Source organism: Diabrotica virgifera, chromosome 8, assembly GCF_917563875.1.
Source record: "Diabrotica virgifera virgifera chromosome 8, PGI_DIABVI_V3a".
NCBI classification, from domain to species: Eukaryota; Metazoa; Arthropoda; class Insecta; order Coleoptera; family Chrysomelidae; genus Diabrotica; species Diabrotica virgifera.
In genome coordinates this window covers 218,134,759-218,153,959 of record NC_065450.1, presented here as the reverse complement: position 1 = coordinate 218,153,959, position 19,201 = coordinate 218,134,759, and the positions used below count along the sequence as shown (strand labels likewise).

The following is a 19,201-nucleotide window of genomic DNA, read 5'->3' as shown; positions in this document are numbered from 1 at the left end:
TTTGAGGAAGCAAAAAAATAGCGTCATCTAGCGGTATGAGTAGGATAACCATAATAGCAATCTAACCTTACATTTATAAAATTGCTTTATTATTGTTTTTGTGTAAGTGTTTGAACTAGTTTTACTTTAATTTAATTTAGCAAAATAAGCTCGTTATTCAAAAATTTATAAAATTAAATTTGAATGTTTACGTCAAATTTTACGTTGTCAAAACGTAGTTCAACTCAAGCCGACAGTGGCGCTAGTGGCAACGTGCTTCCAGATTTCTGTGGGAGTTGGATGTATTACAGTCAATAGTATTTGCCTCAACTGACTAATCGAGTTGCTATTGTTCCTAAACGCCTTATCTAGGCAACTAGTAATGCAGGATGTACGATTTTTTTCCACCACATGCTATGAAAATCTCACAAGAGCGTGGTAATAACTCCATTTCGGCAAAAATTGGAGTTACGACTGTTTACGCCAACGGTACAGAATTATAATTAAAACCGTCTAGACCAGCGATACTCAACCTTTTTCTTTCCTGGGCCACATAGTAGCTATTACAACAGCTTGCGGGCCGCAATCAAGATGAAGTAGTATACAGGGTGTTTCATTGGGAAACGAAAATACTTGAATGGTGAATAGAGGTAAATAAGACGGATATTTCACATCTAGAACCCAAACCACCCAACTACCAATCACAAGAAAAATCCAGATCCGGATTAAACAAAATTATAAATCCATTGTGACCTTGAAACAACATCCTGTATATTGAAATTTTCAAAACCCGTTTGCACACTTGAAAAAATTTCGATATCTTTTCAAAATTAGTGTCATTAAATTGTCTGCGCAAAAAATTTAAGCGAGCAATTAATCCTAGTTTTTGTGCTCTTTTCAAATGTGCAGACGAATTTTGAAAATTTGAATATACATTACAGTGTGTTGTTTCAAGGTCACAATTATTTTAATTTTTTTTTTTGTTATTTCATACCTGAATTTTTCTTGTGATTAATAAATGGGTCGTTGCAATGTAGTAAATAATTATTTTTTTTATTTATTTAAATTTATGTGTCTCGGCAGCAATGACCATTGACACAAACAATATTGGTTATACAATAATTAATTACAATAAGGACTTAAAACTAAATATTATAACAGTTAATTTATAAATCTTAAATACCATTAGGTAAAAATTATGAAAAAAAAAATTGGATATACAATCATTGGATACTATAGAGACGTACAACTAATTATAAAATTGCTTCGGTGTTCTTGGGATACTTCGGACGTTGTTTAGTCATAGTAGCAGTTGCATAATATGAACTAGTAAGATTACTGGAAGAATTGGATCCAGACATGGTATTGCTAACAGTGGGGGAACATTGATTTAAATTGTTACTCATGTAGTCAAAAGTAACTTGAATTTGTTTATATTAACGCTTTGGATGTCTGGAAATAAGTGATAACCTTGGATACATCACTGCAATACTGGTTGCCTAACCGTTGGCGTCCATTGGGACGGGATAGCAACAGTGAAAAACTATTGACAGTTTGACACTGAATGTGTTTAAGTTGGAAGATTATTAAGTAAAACATCTCTTACTGGCCGAAGTTACAGCTTGTTCTTGATGATTAACACGTAACACAATTGTTATTAGTCACTATTTGAGCGAAAACTAATTTTGATAACTAGTATTTACAGCAATAATTAAAAATTTCGGCACCAATTTACAGATCGATACATACACGTTCTGACGTTAGTTTGACAGTACCTAAATAAGTATTGTTTATTTTGAAAATGAGTATTTGTTCATTAACTTTAATAATTTATTATTAAAACTTAATAATACCTTGCTCTTTAATCAGAGTTCTTAAAAATTTCAATATAATTTAAAATTAAAGTCATTCAATTGTCTGCCTCAGTCCCAAACACACCCCAAACACATCGGCACACTATCAAATAATTTGAAAAAACACGTGTAATTTGACGAATAGTTTGATCACAGGGCCCTTTAGTTAGCCTTCGGGCCGCATAAAAAACGCTAGAGGGCCGCATGCGGCCCGCGGCCGCAGGTTGAGTATCACTGATCTAGACACTCTCTGACAAAAGAACCTGACTATCGGGACTGACAACATTGGATCTGACTGCTGGAGCGTGTGTAGCTTGTCGCACGACAAAAATGAGTAGTTCTGACAGTCAGGCTGACCAACTTTATCGGGTAGTCTTGCTATTCTAACATCCTGACAAATTTGTCATAGACGGAGAGGCAGCGCTGAAAAATCTATTTGAATTTACTAAAGCTAGATTTTTCACAGTTGATTACTGTGAGTGTGTAGAGAAACATACTGCGGTCGGTCAAGCGAAACGTAGAACAGGGGTTACTGAGAGGGTATCAAAGTTGCTTTCCTACGAAGGTAATTATTTCCATTTACTAAGGCTGAAAATCAGTACACACATTCTAAATTAAATATAAATAAAAGTTATTATAGTCGGTCAGCTGTATGATGGGACAGAGCCGGTCGGTCGGCCCCAATAGTCGATTGAGGAAATGAAGCATTTTGGCTCGCAATTCTTTCGTCCAGCATGGATTTACTTGAAATTTTCGCAGAAGGTAGGGAATAGTCCAAGGATCATTTTCTATATCATGCCGCTATCATACGCTAAAACCTTGAGGGGTGGTTACCACCCCATCTCGGGGTGGGAATTTTTTATTACATTTTAACCATGTAATTCGATGGAAAATGTGATTCTAAGAAAGAGATGTTTTTTACATTTTCTTCGTAAAACTAATATTTTTCGAGTTATTCGCGCTTAAAAATAAGTTTTTCGACGAAAAAATCGACTTTTTTAGAGGGTTTTTTGAGAATACCTCGAAAAATATGCATTTAATCAAAAAAACTGTAGATATCAAAATTGTATCTTTTAGTAACACAAACCAAATTCTTTTCCAATAATATCTTTAAGACCAATACAAACCGAGATACGGCATGTTAAAGGTTAGCTTTTTTCGTCAAATGCATAATTTGAAATATTCAAAGCGAAATAATGGGAAAAATTTGCATTTTTCGAGGAAAACTTAAATAATCTTTTTTCAAGTATATAATTAGACCTTTCAAAAAAATAATAATAAAAAGTTTTTAGCATGAAAATTAAGCGACTTATAATCAAAAAAATGTCGGTACCTGCTTTTCTCTACGAAAAAATCAGTGAAAACAACCCCCTAACTACCTTCCTAATTCAAAATTGGTCTTCACCTTTCTTTAGTTCCTTTTATATTTATATTATCAATACATTCAAGGAGTTTGACCTATTTAAAATGCCTAATTTTGGAAAAATATTATATCTCACTCTGTACTGATTTTCAGCCTTAGTAAATGGGTTTAATTACATTCGTAGGAAAGCAACTTTGATACCCTCTCAGTAATGAGACCCCTCAAAAATGATTTTGTAGGATTTTTAAAGAGCTATAAGACTGTGTAAATTAAATTCCGTAAGATACCTTAGTTTTTAATTGGGGCGGGTTTAAAGGGCTCGAATAAGGGGGTGTTTGCTGGTAAATAGAGGTTTTAAACAGCTATATCTGGTTAACTATTCACTGTAATGAAAATCTATGCACAGGGTAATTTTAGTCATTAAAAAAGCTCTAATTTAGTAGTTTATAATTTTTTTGTTATCTTCAGTATTTTCGGAGAAATTTTGAAGTAAAAGGTGAAAAATACCAAATTACAAAAAACCAATTTTTCAATTTTAGGCATTTTAAATAGGTCAAACTCCTTGAGTGTATTGATAATATAAATATAAAAGGAACTACAGAAAGGTGAAGACCAATTTTGAATTAGGAAGGTAGTTAGGGGGTTGTTTTCACTGATTTTTTCGTAGAGAAGAGCAGGTACCGACTTTTTTTGTAAGTGCCTTAATTTTTATGCTAGAAACTTTTTATTATTTTTTTTAAAGGTCTAATTGTATCCTTGAAAAGAGATTATTTAAGTTTTCCTCGAAAAATGTAAATTTTTTCCATTATTTGGCTTTGAATATTTCAAATTGTGCATTTGACGAAAAAAGCTAACCTTTAACATGCCGTATCTCGGTTTGTATTGGTCTTAAAGATATTAGAGGAAAAGAATTTGGTGTGTGTTACTAAAAGATACAAAAACCCTCTAAAAAAGTCGATTTTTTCGTCGAAAAACTGTTATTTTCAAGCGCGAATAACTCAAAAAATATTAGTTTTACGAAGAAAATGTCAAACACATTTTTTTCTTAGAATCACTTTTCCATCGCATTGCATGGTTAAAATGTAATAAAACATTCCCACCCACGAGATGGGGTGGCAACCACCCCCAAGGTTTTATTTTAGCGTATGATAGCGGCATGATATAGAAAATGATCCTTGGATCCTCTGTGAAAATTTCAAGTAAATCCATGCTGGACAAAAAAATTGCGAGCCAAAATGCTTCATTTCCTCAATCGACTATTGGGGCCGATCGACCGGCTCTGTCCCGTCATACAGCTGACCGACTATAATAACTTTTATTTATATTTAATTTAGAATGTGTGTACTGATTTTCAGCCTTAGTAAATGGAAATAATTACCTTCGTAGGAAAGCAACTTTGATACCCTCTCAGTAACCCCTGTTCTACGTTTCGCTTGACCGACCGCAGTATGTTTCTCTACACACTCACAGTAATCAACTGTGAAAAATCTAGCTTTAGTAAATTCAAATAGATTTTTCAGTGCTGCCTCTTGGTCTATCACGTTAGGACGTGTGTAGCGTTGTTAGACTGATTTCTGACTCCAACACGGATGAATAATTGTTAATAATCGCTAATAACTAGAGACTGGAAAATATGCACTAAAAAATGTCTAAAATATGCATGCAATATGCATTTTAAAACAAGCTGAATATGCACAATTAACATGCAAATATGCATTTATATATGCACTTATTTTTATATGAATAATTTTATGGTTTACGTTAAATACATAAATAAATAAAAAATAATAAAAATAAATAAATAGGTTTGAATTTAAACCAAATTGTATTATTATTTCTTAATATATTTTTTTAACTTCAGGTTTTGTGACAAATAAAACGGCAAAATATTTTATTTTGACCACAAGATAAATAAGAGTACAATAAAATAAATGTACATATTTTTATTGTTACAATATTGATTCATATTTTCTAAACTAATATTATAAAAAGAGTACAATAAAACAAATTTACATATTTTTATTGTTACAATAAATAATCATATATTGATTCATATTTTCTAAACTAATATTATGTCTTCTATCTGTTAATATTTGTTTATAGGCAGAAAAAGATCTCTCAACGTCACAAGATGTAATTGGGGCATATTTAAACTTTGCTATTAGAGACGGATCCATATTAATATTTTCATCGAAGTTTCCAAAATTGATTATATTATTTATTGAACGCAATAAAGTGAAACCCTCATTTTTGTTTAAAACGTCATCAAGTTTATCTTTAATTTTTACTCCAATTTCCCCATTCAGATTTGTTATTTTCTGTTTAACCGAATCAACAATAGACATACTATTGTGAAGACATAAATTTTGAGCCTCTAATTTTGTAATTGAACTTTCAATGATATCGAAATTCGATTTTATATACAACAATTGATTTTTAATAGACTTTTCTTTAAAAATATTTTGACAGTTATCAATAGCGGTACAAGTCGGATCAAAACTTGAAATAACGCTTTTGATGTCGTCGTAGTGTTCAGATAAAAATATAGCACTTTTAAGCCAAGTTCCCCATCTGGTTAATACTGGTTCTGGTGGTAAAGGAATATCGGGAAGCATCTCCCTATATACCTGTACACGTAGTGGTGCTTTCAGGAATACTTTTTTTACATTATTTATTAAGGTGTTTACATTGGGAAATTCAATTCTAACTTTCTCTGCAACTCTGTTTAGGCCGTGCGCCAAACATGTACAGTGAATTAAATTAGGGAAAAAGATTTTAAGATTGGATGCAGCTTTCATCATATATGAGGCGGCATCACTAAGCATTAATAATATTTTTTCAAATGGTACTTGATCAGGTAAAAAAAAATTTGTTAGGGATTCGTTAACAAATCTAGCTATTGTAGCATAGTTTGTTTTTTCCAAACATTTTACACTAATTAAGTATGAGTTTTTAAAATCGCCAGAGTCGTTAAGAACTCCAACAATTAGATTCGCAATTTGTCGACCCTTTGTATCCGTTGTTTCGTCGACGGAAATCCAAAGATATTCGGCTTTTAACTGATTTTTAATACTCGTCATCACATCTTTGTAACATGCACTGACATATTTTTTCCGAAGAGTTGAAGAACTTGGTATTTGAGCTGGTTTATCTTTAATCTTGCAATAAGTTTTTAAAAAGTTTTGACACGATTTATGTTCTAACTTGTGCAGAGGGATATTGCAGTTCAAAAAAAAATGGCATAAATCCTTTGCAAAGGTTTCTTGCCCAACTGACGTATTCTGAATCTGCAAACTGTTCTGTAGAATCTGCTGGCGAGGTTTATTATCATTTTTTGATAGCTTAGTTTGGTGAAGTGAAGTTTTTATGTGTTGAACTACTTGGAATTTCTTTTGACATGGAATCTGGAATATAATGATAATGATGTTTTAGATGTTTTCGTAAATAGATACCTACATTAAAATGATCAAACTTTTTAAACCTCCCCCAATTTTTTTTTATTTCTCAAAGTGAAATTGAAATCGTCAAACAATAAAGTACAGTCAGTGTACCGTAGTATACAGGGTGGGCCACTCTCAACACCTCGCTCTGTATAAGCCAAACCGTTGCGAACTTTAAAAAACAGTTTTTGAAGAAATGGGACGGTTTGTCATTTTAGAATAGACAGACACATAGATGTGCAAAGAAGTTTGATAAGTTTAAAAATCTATTGAAGTGGAGAACTTACCTTTTTATCACAAATGGTGCAAAACATACTTTCACTGTCGATAACTTTTAGATGATTGTTACTTCCAATCCAACTTCTGAGAAGACTTGATTTTTCCCTTGCTACTTTAGGCATTTTCACAATAATAATAAAATGATTTTTTTACACAGTATAGTCAATAACTTGCAATCACAAAAGTTGAATAATCGGCGATTGATTTAAGACTAACCATTCATAAAATAAAATAATCTATCCTACCCTTAAAATGCTTAAAATTTCGTTTTGGTTGGTTTTCCCAGAATAATTCATAGTTGGCCGACACCAGCAGAAAGTACAGGTAATATTTGTAATGTTATTCAAAATATAATCGGTATTTACTTAGGTAATTTGTAAATTCTGAGAAGTCTATAAATCTTAAATATCCGGATAATGATACCTGCAGCTATAAATAACGCCCATTATGTTTATGGGTACAACAACAAAGGAGCTTAACAGCAAAATATTTACTTTCACATTTTATTTTAATGGATGTTGATGTTACTAATATATACCTTATTTTTAAATGGGGTAGAGTAAATTCCCATCAAAATATGCATTTATATGCTCTTAAATCTCCAAATATGCAAGGCATATGCATTTATGAAAAACATGAGAAATATGCAGCATATATATGCATATGCATTTTGCATATAATCCAGTCTTTACTAATAACCGACAAAATAACGCAAAAGATGGAAAACGTAATAATACGTTGTGCAATAAAAAGAGATGAAACTAGTAAATGTGGGAAATTATCAATAGTAACCTATAAACTTATATTAAATTGATAGTTTCACACCTTTAGATGTATCGGTCGAGTTTGGCAACTATCACTGTGACACTTTTAGTTGACTCTACTTCTCAATATTAATACTTAATATTAATATAATTTAAAATGTACAGGTTTCTATTTGTAATTTCCCACCTCTACTAGTTTTATCTCTTTTTATTTCACAACGCATTGTGTTGTCCATCTTTTACGTTATTCTGCCGGTTATTAGCGCGCTCATCACTGTATTTCTAAACACATACAAACAATTCATTTGATAATAGTTCACCTCTGGAGTCACATCTGGTTTTATGGATGGCTTGACGTTTAAACCCGTTATCGAGGATGACAACGATGATGCTTTTATAACGGAACCAATGCATGCTGCTCTATTGGACGGCCGTTTTAACTTAGTACCTGTTCTCATCGGCTTCAATTCTGAAGAATCTTTGACTTTCGTAAGACGTAAGTACAATTTCTTTATTTATAAAAATAATTTGTTGCTGTATTTATTTTGAATGTATCTTTTGCTCTCATTTGATATATGGTTTTTAAGACTAACATAAAATCATAAACATAAGCGAAATTCCTATGGAATGGAAACATTATATCTCAGTAGTGACGCTTTCCTGCTATGGAGGTGGATAATAATTTCAGTGCTTTTTTGGATAAGCTTGTCTGTATCTTCAATAAAGCATTCCCTTTAATTGCAAGTAAGCCAAAACATCACAAACCCTGGACTACTAAAGGTATCCGAATATCTTCCAAGAATATGCGTTCTCTTCTCTATATCAGGAAATTTACTACCAACGTCTCTATCACTGAATATATCACCAAGTACAGGGCAACCTATCTTAAACTTATAAAATCAGTTAAAAAAGACTACTACCATAACCGTTTGGGAAGCTCAAAAAGTGTTGCAAAAGAAACTTGGTCCATAATAAACGATCTTCAAAATAAAACCTACACTGCTAAAACAATTTCCCTTCCAGACCCTGAAAATCTAAATGAATACTTTGTTAATGTGAGTAAAAATATTACATCAACTATTTTGCCACAACAAGATCCCATTGCTTATCTCCCTAATTCAAGAAAGGTCTCGAATTCATTCTTTATAAAACCAGTCGATAAATCTGAACTGATCCAAACAATCAATAGTATCAAAAGCAAATCCTCCTGTAGTACTGATGGTCTATCGATAAAAATTTTTTCTAATCTCCCAGAAAATGTGTTAGAAGTCCTCATCTCACTAATTAATGATTCCTTTGAGAAAGGTAAATTTCCAGAGTGCCTGAAGACAGCCATCATTATTCCTCTTCGTAAGGGTGGTAAAATATCTAATACCTGCAATTATAGACCTATTGCACTACTACCGGTACTCTCCAAAATTATTGAGAGACTCATAAAAGCCCGACTTATGTCCTTTCTAGTTGAAAACAACATTTTATCACAAAATCAGTTCGGCTTTTTAAATAATAAATGCACCACTGATGCCATCTTTTCTGTACTACATGAGGTTTATCAAGCACTGAACAATAATCTTCACACTGCCACCGTTTTTTGTGACTACGCCAAAGCTTTTGATTGTGTAAATCATAACATTTTGATAAGAAAACTAAATTTCTACGGAATACGAGGTATTTCTTTAGATTGGTTCCAATCTTACTTGGATGATAGGAAACAACTGGTTAGAGCAAATGATACAGACTCTAGTCTCAAAAACATTGTATGTGGGGTACCTCAAGGTTCAGTATTGGGTCCTCTACTTTTTCTTATCTTTATTAATGACATCACTAGTTTAAAAATCGATGGAAAAGTCTTTCTTTTTGCTGATGATACCAGTATCACTTGGAGCAACTCAAATATTGCAACTCTTCATGTTACTATAACTTCTGATCTACTTACAATAAAAACCTGGTCTGACTCTAATTTACTCTCGTTTAACGTAGATAAAACAGTAGCATTGTCTGATAAAGGAGTCCTTCAACCCTTACCTCTTAATAACAGCTAGATCAATACCGTTGATTCTGTAAAATTTCTTGGTATTTTTTTAGACAGCAACCTTAAATGGTCCCACCATATCGATTTGTTAAGGAGGAAACTATCCTCAGGTTGCTATACTATAAGATCTGTTTCGAATGAACTCAATTTAGCATCTTCCAAAATAACATATTTTTTTTTATTCGAGTCACATCTTCGTTATGGTCTTCCTTTTTGGGGTTCTGGTACAGCTGCCCAATTCGATGTTATTTTCAAATTACAAAAAAGAGCAATTAGATATCTGTTTGGCCTCAGAAGAACAACACATTGCAGAAGTTACTTCAAAGATCACAGAATTTTAACCCTTCCATCTTTGTATATTTTAGAAACTGTTTGCTTAATTCGTAAACATCTACATGTCTTTCCACCAAGACCTAATCATGACTACTTCACGAGAAATTCTACGTTTGACGTCTATATGCCGACCCCGTCCTCTGAGTTAGTAAAGAAATCTATATTATATTCCGCAAAAAAAACTTTACAACCATCTCCCTCTACAACTTAAATCTGCAGCATCTTTCCCCAAATTCCGTAAACTGACAAAAGCCTACCTATCTGAAAGACCATATTATTCAGTAGAAGATTTTCTTAATCAATAACTAAGAAATTACAGTACCCTTTGCACAAGTAGTATTTTAACTTTTAAACTTATTAATTACTAGGTAGACTGCAATAAACTAGTAGACTAGATAGAATTTGCAATTTACTTAAATTTTGCAATTGATTACTTATGTTTAACTTGATTATTATTGTTATTATTGTAAATATATTGACGATTTATGTAATTTTAGTAAATTGGATTGTTATTGTTTTGTTTTCTTGACTTTTTATAAGCTTTGTCGATAAAATTGTACAATTCTTCATGACAATAAAGCATATTTCTATTCTATTCTACTATACATAAGAAAGGAGACTATCAACGAACGCATTATGCAGCGTTCTCACTGGTAAAAATTTGCGACGCTAATTCTTGCGACGAACCATTAGTTCAATACGCACGATAATTTACCAGTGAGGACGCAGCTTAAAAACCGACAACCGAAGCGCATGCGTTGTGTTCTTCGAAAATTCTTGCGTCCAATTTATGCGTCGAACACGTCCACATTAGCAAAATTTACCTAGAGCACGCAAATATTTGCGACGAACAGCTGGTGCGTCGCAAATATTTACCAGTGAGGACGCGGCTTTAGAGAAATAACGGGAATTAAACTAACAATCACAGATGACTTATCAACAAAACAACTTATCTGGTTTGGACATATACAAAGAATCAATAGAATGAAAGTCAACGAAAGGAAATACTAAAATTGCAACCAGAAGGAAAGAGAAAACGAGGTAGACTTCAAGTTGTATTTCTCAGTTTGTATATTAGACCAGGGCGCATCTGTAAAAATATTAGTACATTTAGATGTTGAGAGGTGACTCAAATTTTTTTGCAGAAATTGCTTGAAAATAACTCAAATAATAATATTTTAGTTATCCTTCCTCTCCAAAAGGTCCGGAAGATTGTTTAAATAATCAAAATGTCAAAAAATGAAGGAAATATTCGATTTTTTTCTTCGTTTTTTGATTATAACTTTAAAAGTATTCATTTCCGAGAAAAGTTATACTGACATAAAAGTTGCGTTATTAAATTTCCTACAATATAGAATTGGTTAAAAATTTTAAAAATAGTCACCCTTGTTGAAAAATAGCAATAATTGCGAGAAAAACCTACAAAAAAAAGTATTCGCATTTTACGTTTTTCTACCATTTATGCTACACTTAGGACCTTCAAATTTCACCCAGAAAAACATTATGATACAGTAAAACAACACTGTAAATTCCATTAAGATCGGTTCAATAGATATTGCAGAATAAATTTGGCAATCCAGCTTTCGCAAAAAAAATCATTTTTTCAAAATGTTACAGGACTAAAATGAAGCAGATAGCAAGTTGAATTTTTTTTTACTTATAGAAGTGTACTTACTGTACCTTTCATTTGCAATTTGCAAAACTAAAATCGATTAACTACCACGGCATCTTTCTTTCTTTCTCCCCTTCCTTATACCCTTTCAGGTGTCGGATTTGGGTTTAATTTAGCTACATATTCACCCATCTCTTCCATTCTTTTCGGTCCTGTGCTATTAGTTTCATTTCTTCTAACGTTTTCTGTTTGATTTTTCCTGCTTCTACTATTTGCTGTATCCATTTTTTCTTCGGCCTGCCTTTTTTCTTTTTTGTAATATTCCTTGTTTCGTGAATTTTCCTTGCTAGTCTACTAGGTTTCATTCTCATCAGATGTCCATACCAGTTTAATTGCCTCTTTATTATTTTATCCATTATTGGTTCCTGTTTAGTTATCCCTCTTATTGTCTCATTTCTTATTCTATCCCATTTGGTCTTTCCGGCTATAGCACGTAAATGTCTCATCTCAATTGCATTTATGCTACTATTATGCTTTTTCTGTAAAGTCCAATTTTCGCTTGTATACAGTATCGTCGGTATCACAATCGTATTATATATTTTAATTTTTGTTTCGTGGGACAATTCTTTTTTCCTCAGAATTGGCGCTAGTGCGTAGTACAGTTTATTTGATTTTTTAGTTCTGTTTGTTATTTCGAGGTCTATTTTCCTATCATTGGTAATAATACTTCCAAGATAATCATATGCTGTAACTATTTCCAGTTGAGTATTTTTGCATTTTATAATTACTTCATTTTCTTCCTTTTCGCCGATGACCATTATTTTACTTTTCTCGATGTTTATTTCCATTTTTAATTTCTCTATTTCTTCTGTCCATATATTTTCCATATAAATTTCATTAAGATCGGTTCAATATATTTTGCAAAATAAATTTTGCAATCCAGCTTTCGCAAAAAAAATTCATTTTTTCAAACTGTTACAGGACTGAAAATAAAGCAGATAGCAAGTTGAATTTTTTTTACTTATAGAAGTGTACCGTACCTTTCATTTGCAATTTGCAAAACTAAAATCGATTGACCACCACGGCATCAGAAATTTTTTAAATAAACATTAATTATTGGTGCTACGCGCAGGACAGCCGATAGTTTGATCTGATTGGGCATTCCATTAACCTTTGATAATGACGGATACATTTTAATTTTTATTACATTTCGATATAAATAAATAAATTTGTTTATTGCAAAATAAAAACACATACTCTATCCTTTGAAATATAACACGTTTTTAGCAAAAATTTTCTTTGTTCATATATTTTAACTTAGAGAATAAAAGTTTATTATTTTTAAACATATGCAATTGTTTAAACAATATTTAACAAACAATAATAAAATTAATTTGATTTTTGTGGAATTAAAATATTACAATACAACAAAATATAGAGTAAGAAAATAATATATTAGATAAAGATTGGAAGAAATGTTGTTGGAAATCAACTTGTGTGAATCGAACACTGCTGTCCTGCGCGTAGCACCAAAAATTAATGTTTATTTAAAAAATTTCCTGACGCCGTGGTAATTAATCGATTTTAATTTTGAAAATTGCAAATGAAAGGTACAGTACATTTCTATAAGTAAAAAAAATTCAATTGCTATCTGCTTCATTTTCAGTCCTGCAACATTTAAAAAAAATGAATTTTTTTTGCGAAAGCTGGATTGCAAAATTTATTTTGCAAAATCTATTAAACCGATCTTAATGAAATTTACAGTGTTATTTTACTATATCATAAAGTTTTTTTGGGTAAAATATGAAGGTCCTAAGTGTAGCATAAATGGTTGAAAAACGTAAAATGCCAATACTTGTTTTTGTATGGTTTTTTCGCAATTATTGCTATTTCGCAACAAGGGTGACTATTTTTTAAATTTTTAACCAATTTTATATTGTAGGAAATTTAATTATGCAACTTTTATGTCCATACAACTTTTCTCATAAATGAATAGTTTTAAAGTTATAATCAAAAAACCAATAAAAAAATCGAATTTTTCCTTCATATTTTGACATTTTGATTATTTAAACAATGTTCCGGACCATTTTGAGTGGGAGGATAACTCAAATATTATTATTTAAGTTATTTTCAAGCAATTTCTGCAAAAAAATTTGAGTCACCTCTCAACGTCCATCTCAAAACAGATGCGCCCTGGACTATATGTGTTTCAAACTTTGTTGACTACTAGTTTTAACTTTGCAACTCAAATGTTGAAAATAAAATATCTCTTGATATTTTTACGTCTCTAATGAATTAAAATATCTTTCTTTTTTAGAAATTGGAGAACAAAATATCGAAGAAAGAGCCAAATTACTAGATGAAAATCCAGCAAATGTAGCAGAAGCCCTTAATGTAGCTGAAGAAGACAGAGAAAACGTTGGTAAAAAATTAAAAGCATTATATACTTCTTCTTCTTTTACGGATGATAGAAATGCATTGATAACGGTAAGTGAATACCTCATATTCTTTGATATTTTTTGTGCGAAGATGAATCTATGAAAAAATCGTGTTCAGAACATACTAAATATGATTTATTTAATTTTAACAACGACCAATCTATAGAACAGAAGCACTATACTATAGATCTCTTGTGGTGGAAAGCAAAATTCTGGTAACAACTCAGGGCCTATTTTACCACTAGGCCCGTGAGGCACTTGCCTCGGGCCCCCATTTTAATGAGGCCCGGAAAGATCACCAAAAAAATTTTTATTGCAATAACAAAATAAATTTTCAAAATTCTTTCATTTTACCAACAGGAAATGATAAATGATGACTCCACTGTTGATTTTCAATTCAAGCGACTTCCCTGGTACAAGTACATCTCCGTCATCTCCTATAGAAAACGACAATGTCAAGAACTCTTTTCCTAGCGAGATAGGATATTGGTCAAAACATTTAAATCTGGAATTTCAACAATATTTTATAAATAATCGACAGAATCAAAATATTGATAAAATTAGAGAGTGTGTTACACAATTAGATAATAATAAAACCAGACATTTGCCAAGTGTGATTTTTTATAAAACGAAAGCTAATGGGGAAAAATAAATGTAGCCGTGTTTATTGTTACGTTCATAAACTGTTTTCCACAAAAATTGTTCTTCTAACTTCCGAGGGTATAACTACTGAAAAAATATCAACACGACGAAGACAGTTATTCAACATGAAACATGAGCGATCCCTTGAACATTTTTAATCAATTGTTAATTGTTACGTATGTCAAGAGAAGTAGTACAGCTGGACAAATTGTAACATTAATGGAAAAAAATATTTAGAAAAAAAAGGAACATTGGTTCTTCAACTAATAATAGCAACCATTAAATTTTTGTCTAAGAACGGTCTATCATTTAAGTTCAAGCACCAAATTATTTAGAAAAGGAAATAACATATATATTTAAACAATTTTTAATGGTTTAAATATAAATTTTATTTATTGTTATTAAAAATTTAAATTTGTGGTGCAACTATATTTCTATTAAATAATTAATAACATTTAAAAAAGTTATTATTATTATTAAATTATATTTAGGAGCCCGAAAATTGTGTAGTGCCTCGGGTCTGATTTGAAGTAAAATAGGCTCTGTAACAACTTGAATCCGAGCCTTCTACAATTTGCAAGGCAAACGGAACGATAAATGAATAGACAACGCAACGTCTACTTATATAGGTAAAAGTCCAACGAATTTTTGCTTTCTAGTACTCAAAATGTGAGTAGAACCAAAGAATATATAGCTCCTAGAAGAAGCTTTTATATGGAACAGATGGTCACGTTTATAAGCAGTCTTGTTGACGAGGGATGTTGAGGCCGCAGTGCGGGCGGTGGTGAGATCGCGTAAGCTCCATAGTCGTTGTCAGGTTTATGCACCTCCATGGCACCTACTCAATTGGAACGCAAAATCTTATGCTAAAACGTTACAGGGCAGTACCATTCTAGTAGAGTATATGTTCGTTGGTAGAACTAAGGTAAAGACAGTTTAAGATTTAATGGATGGAGACCACCACCATCCGTTTACGTACATTTCCTCCTCTTGGATTCGTCAGAATGGCCCGTGGAGAGCTCTGACTCAAAACCAAGTCCAATTGTCTGGTAAACAAATTAATACGAAATGTTTAATTTTATTGCATACTTTTTTCTAGCAGATGCCGCTAGGACATCCCTGCCGTTTCGTTCGTTGCAATCCGAGACTGTTCTCGGTGTATTATCCTGGTTCATTCAGAGAGAAAAGCATATGTATCTCCTAATGAGAGGCTAAGAAGCACCGAAACCGGTAGAGTTACCTGCTGTACTCTCTGATTGAACTAGAAATAAAATACAATTGTAGGTTGAACGAAAATGAGGATGATGTTTGGGTTGCAACGAAATTTAAAATGTATATTCATTTTTAACCCTGGAAGATCACACCTATTTTTTTACATAAACCGAACACATGGATGTCAGATACCCAATGATTTTTTGTGAAGAAATAAAAAAAAAAGTAAATATTTTATGATTTCCAGAGACTCTCTAATGACTATTGAATACATACGAATAATTAAATCAATAATTTTATTTCCTCTCTATTAATTGTAGTAACACAAAAGAACAAAATATTAAAAATACCTAAAAATAATTAAAAAACATTTTCTAAAAAACCGGAAACGTAATTCAAAATATTTTAATTTAATTTAACAACAAAATGGTCTTTCTAACTAAAATATAACACCTTTTGATTATAGAACTCATATTCATTCTTAGCCAGGTATTTCAGTTTCACACATTTTAGTAACTACATTCATAAGACAGTGTGGCTCTATGCTCCATGCATTATGCTTTATAGCAAGCCGAGCATGCACGCTTTGCTTTTCCATCTTTGCCTTTGCAGAAATAACACCCTACTAAATTTGTGGGATGTTGTGTTGTTAGGTCATTAACTTGAACGCACACTTGATCGCAAACCTCACACATGGGTGCTACATACCCTAGCATATAAATTAATTCAATAAATTCTCGTGATTGGAAATATTGCTCAAATGAGACCGCAACTACACACCCGTCCTTGGCAGACTAGAGACTGAATTTACATAAAGCAGCATTACCATTTAGTCCAGAAAGCGACTGCGCATCCGCTAGGAAAAATATTCTAATTCGCATTTTTTGCACAATCTTACTCAAAAAGGACTCCTTTTAACAAATTTGCATGTTGCCAGGACCAAAAGGTGGTCAAAAATTTTTTAAACGTTTTTTTTTTGTTTTTTTCCTAGAATTATTTTTTTTGCATGAAAAAAAGTTTTTTTAGGTCTTTTGGATCATTACAAACAGAAAAAGTCTTTAGTGACTTTTCTCTAAAAATGATAGTTTTTGACATATAAGCGATTAAAAATTGAAAAATTGCGAAATCGGCCATTTTTAACCCTCGAAAACTATGTGAAAAATTGAAAATTTTAATGTTGCCAAGGCAGGTAGATATTCTTTAAACATCGATTGATGAAATCCCGAAGAGTTTTTTGCAATACAATATTCAAAACTCCTTTGTTTTTTAATTGCTAGTCAAGCGTGCGCGACACTATTTTCCACCGACAGTATGGTGCAAATGAAAGGAATAAATTCGTTATTTCGTAAACCGGCGACTTTAAGGAAAAATCCCGAAACAGGTCTATTCTTATTTTTAAGTTATGATATTATGGCATATATGGTATACTAGTGACGTCATCCGTCTGGACGTGATGACGTAATCGATGATTTTTTTAAACGAGAATAGGGGTCGTGTGCTAGCTCATTTGAAAGGTTTTTCAATTCTCGATTCAGTAATATAAACATTTACATAATTATTTATACAGGGTGTCCAAAAAATTTTTATTAAATTAAATTATTTGACAAAAAAAAGAAGTAGAAGGACACCCTGTATAAATAATTATGTAAATGTTTACATTACTGAATAGAGAATTGAAGAACCTTTCAGATGAGCTACCACACGACCCCTATTCTCATTTAAAAAATCATCGATTACGTCATTACGCCCAGACGGATGACGTCACTAGTATACCATATATGCCACAATATCATAACTTAAAAATAAAAATCGACCTGTTTCGGGATTTTTCCTTAAAGTCGCCGGTTTACGAAATAACGAATTTATTCCTTTCATTTGCACCATACTGTCGGTGGAAAATAGTGTCGCGCACGCTTGATTAGCAATTAAAAAACAAAGGTGTTTTGAATATTGTATTGCAAGAAACTCTTCGGGATTTCATCAATCGATGTTTAAAGAATATCTACCTACCTTGGCAACATTAAAATTTTCAGTTTTTGACATAGTTTTCCAGGGTTAAAAATGTCCGATTTCGCAATTTTTCAATTTTTAATCGCCTATATGTCAAAAACTATCATTTTTAGAGAAAAGTCACTAAAGACCTTTTCTGTTTGGAATGATCCAAAAAACCTAAAAAAACTTTTTTCCATGCAAAAAAAATAAGTTTAGGAAAAAAACAAAAAAAAAACGTTTAAAAAATTTTCGACCACCTTTTGGTCCTGGCAACATGCAAATTTGTTAAAAGGAGTCCTTTTTGAGTAAGATTGTGCAAAAAATCCGAATTAGAATATTTTTCCTAGCGGATGCGCAGTGGCTTTCTGGACTGATTGAAATGCAGCTGTGCAAGCTACATGCAGTTAAGTGTCGCGATGGGTATCTCACACCCAAGTGTGAGCTTCTAGGGTTAATTTATATTTTTACTCTATTTGGAGTACTGAGGGAACCATTCTCGCTGGAAATTTACCGCCTGAGCAGATGGGATGGGAATTATAATTTGTAAAATTCCCTCATCTTCCTATAGTCTCAGAATCCGCATGGCTTGCATTTTTAGAATCCTCGGATGGTGTAACCAGAGAAGGTTTTCCATTGTTTTTAATCTGGTAGGATATAAAATGGTATCATTTTATGTGCTATTAGATTAAAAACTTAAACTATTTTCTAGCAGATGTCGCTAAGACATCCCTGACATTTCGTTCGTTGCAATCCGTGACTGCTCTCGCTGTATTATCCTGGTTCATTCAGAGAGAAGAGCATATGTATCTCTTGATGAGGAGCTAAGAAGCCCCGAAACCGGTAGAGTTACTTGCTGTACTCTCTGATTGAACTAGAAATACAATGCGACTGCAGTTTGGGGTTGCAACGAAATTAAAAATGTTTATTCATTTTAGTTTATCATCAATTTAATTTTAGTTTACAAGTGACGAAGTTTTTGGACGAGCAGCAATACGTCAAGCTGAAAGCACATCTAGGCACGTACCTGTATATCTGTATGAGCTAACATGGATGCCAGAGAATAGTACTGCTCAAGGTAAGTTCGAAAAATAGAAAGAACTAACTTTTATTCATATACCTATATCAAACATATCAAATCCCTTGAACAAAATAAATAAAATATGATATCCGAAGTAGGTACAAATAAGATTCTAGTCAGACCATGATACGATGGATGATTTTTAGTTTACGCTAATAAATCAATGGTAGTACATTACCTGAAT

At 32.2% G+C, this 19,201-nt stretch overlaps 1 protein-coding gene across 2 annotated transcripts in view; it reads left to right on the top strand.

Moving 5' to 3' along the window:
* The window catches only part of LOC114336492 (juvenile hormone esterase-like), a 60,444-nt gene that overhangs the window by 33,193 nt on the left and 8,050 nt on the right, over positions 1-19,201 (top strand). For both annotated transcript variants that reach the window (XM_028286876.2, XM_028286870.2), the window contains exons 7-9: positions 7,994-8,174; positions 13,973-14,142; positions 18,897-19,014. In XM_028286876.2, coding sequence (XP_028142677.2) covers positions 7,994-8,174; positions 13,973-14,142; positions 18,897-19,014 — 469 coding nt within the window. The remainder of the gene's footprint in view (positions 1-7,993; positions 8,175-13,972; positions 14,143-18,896; positions 19,015-19,201) is intronic.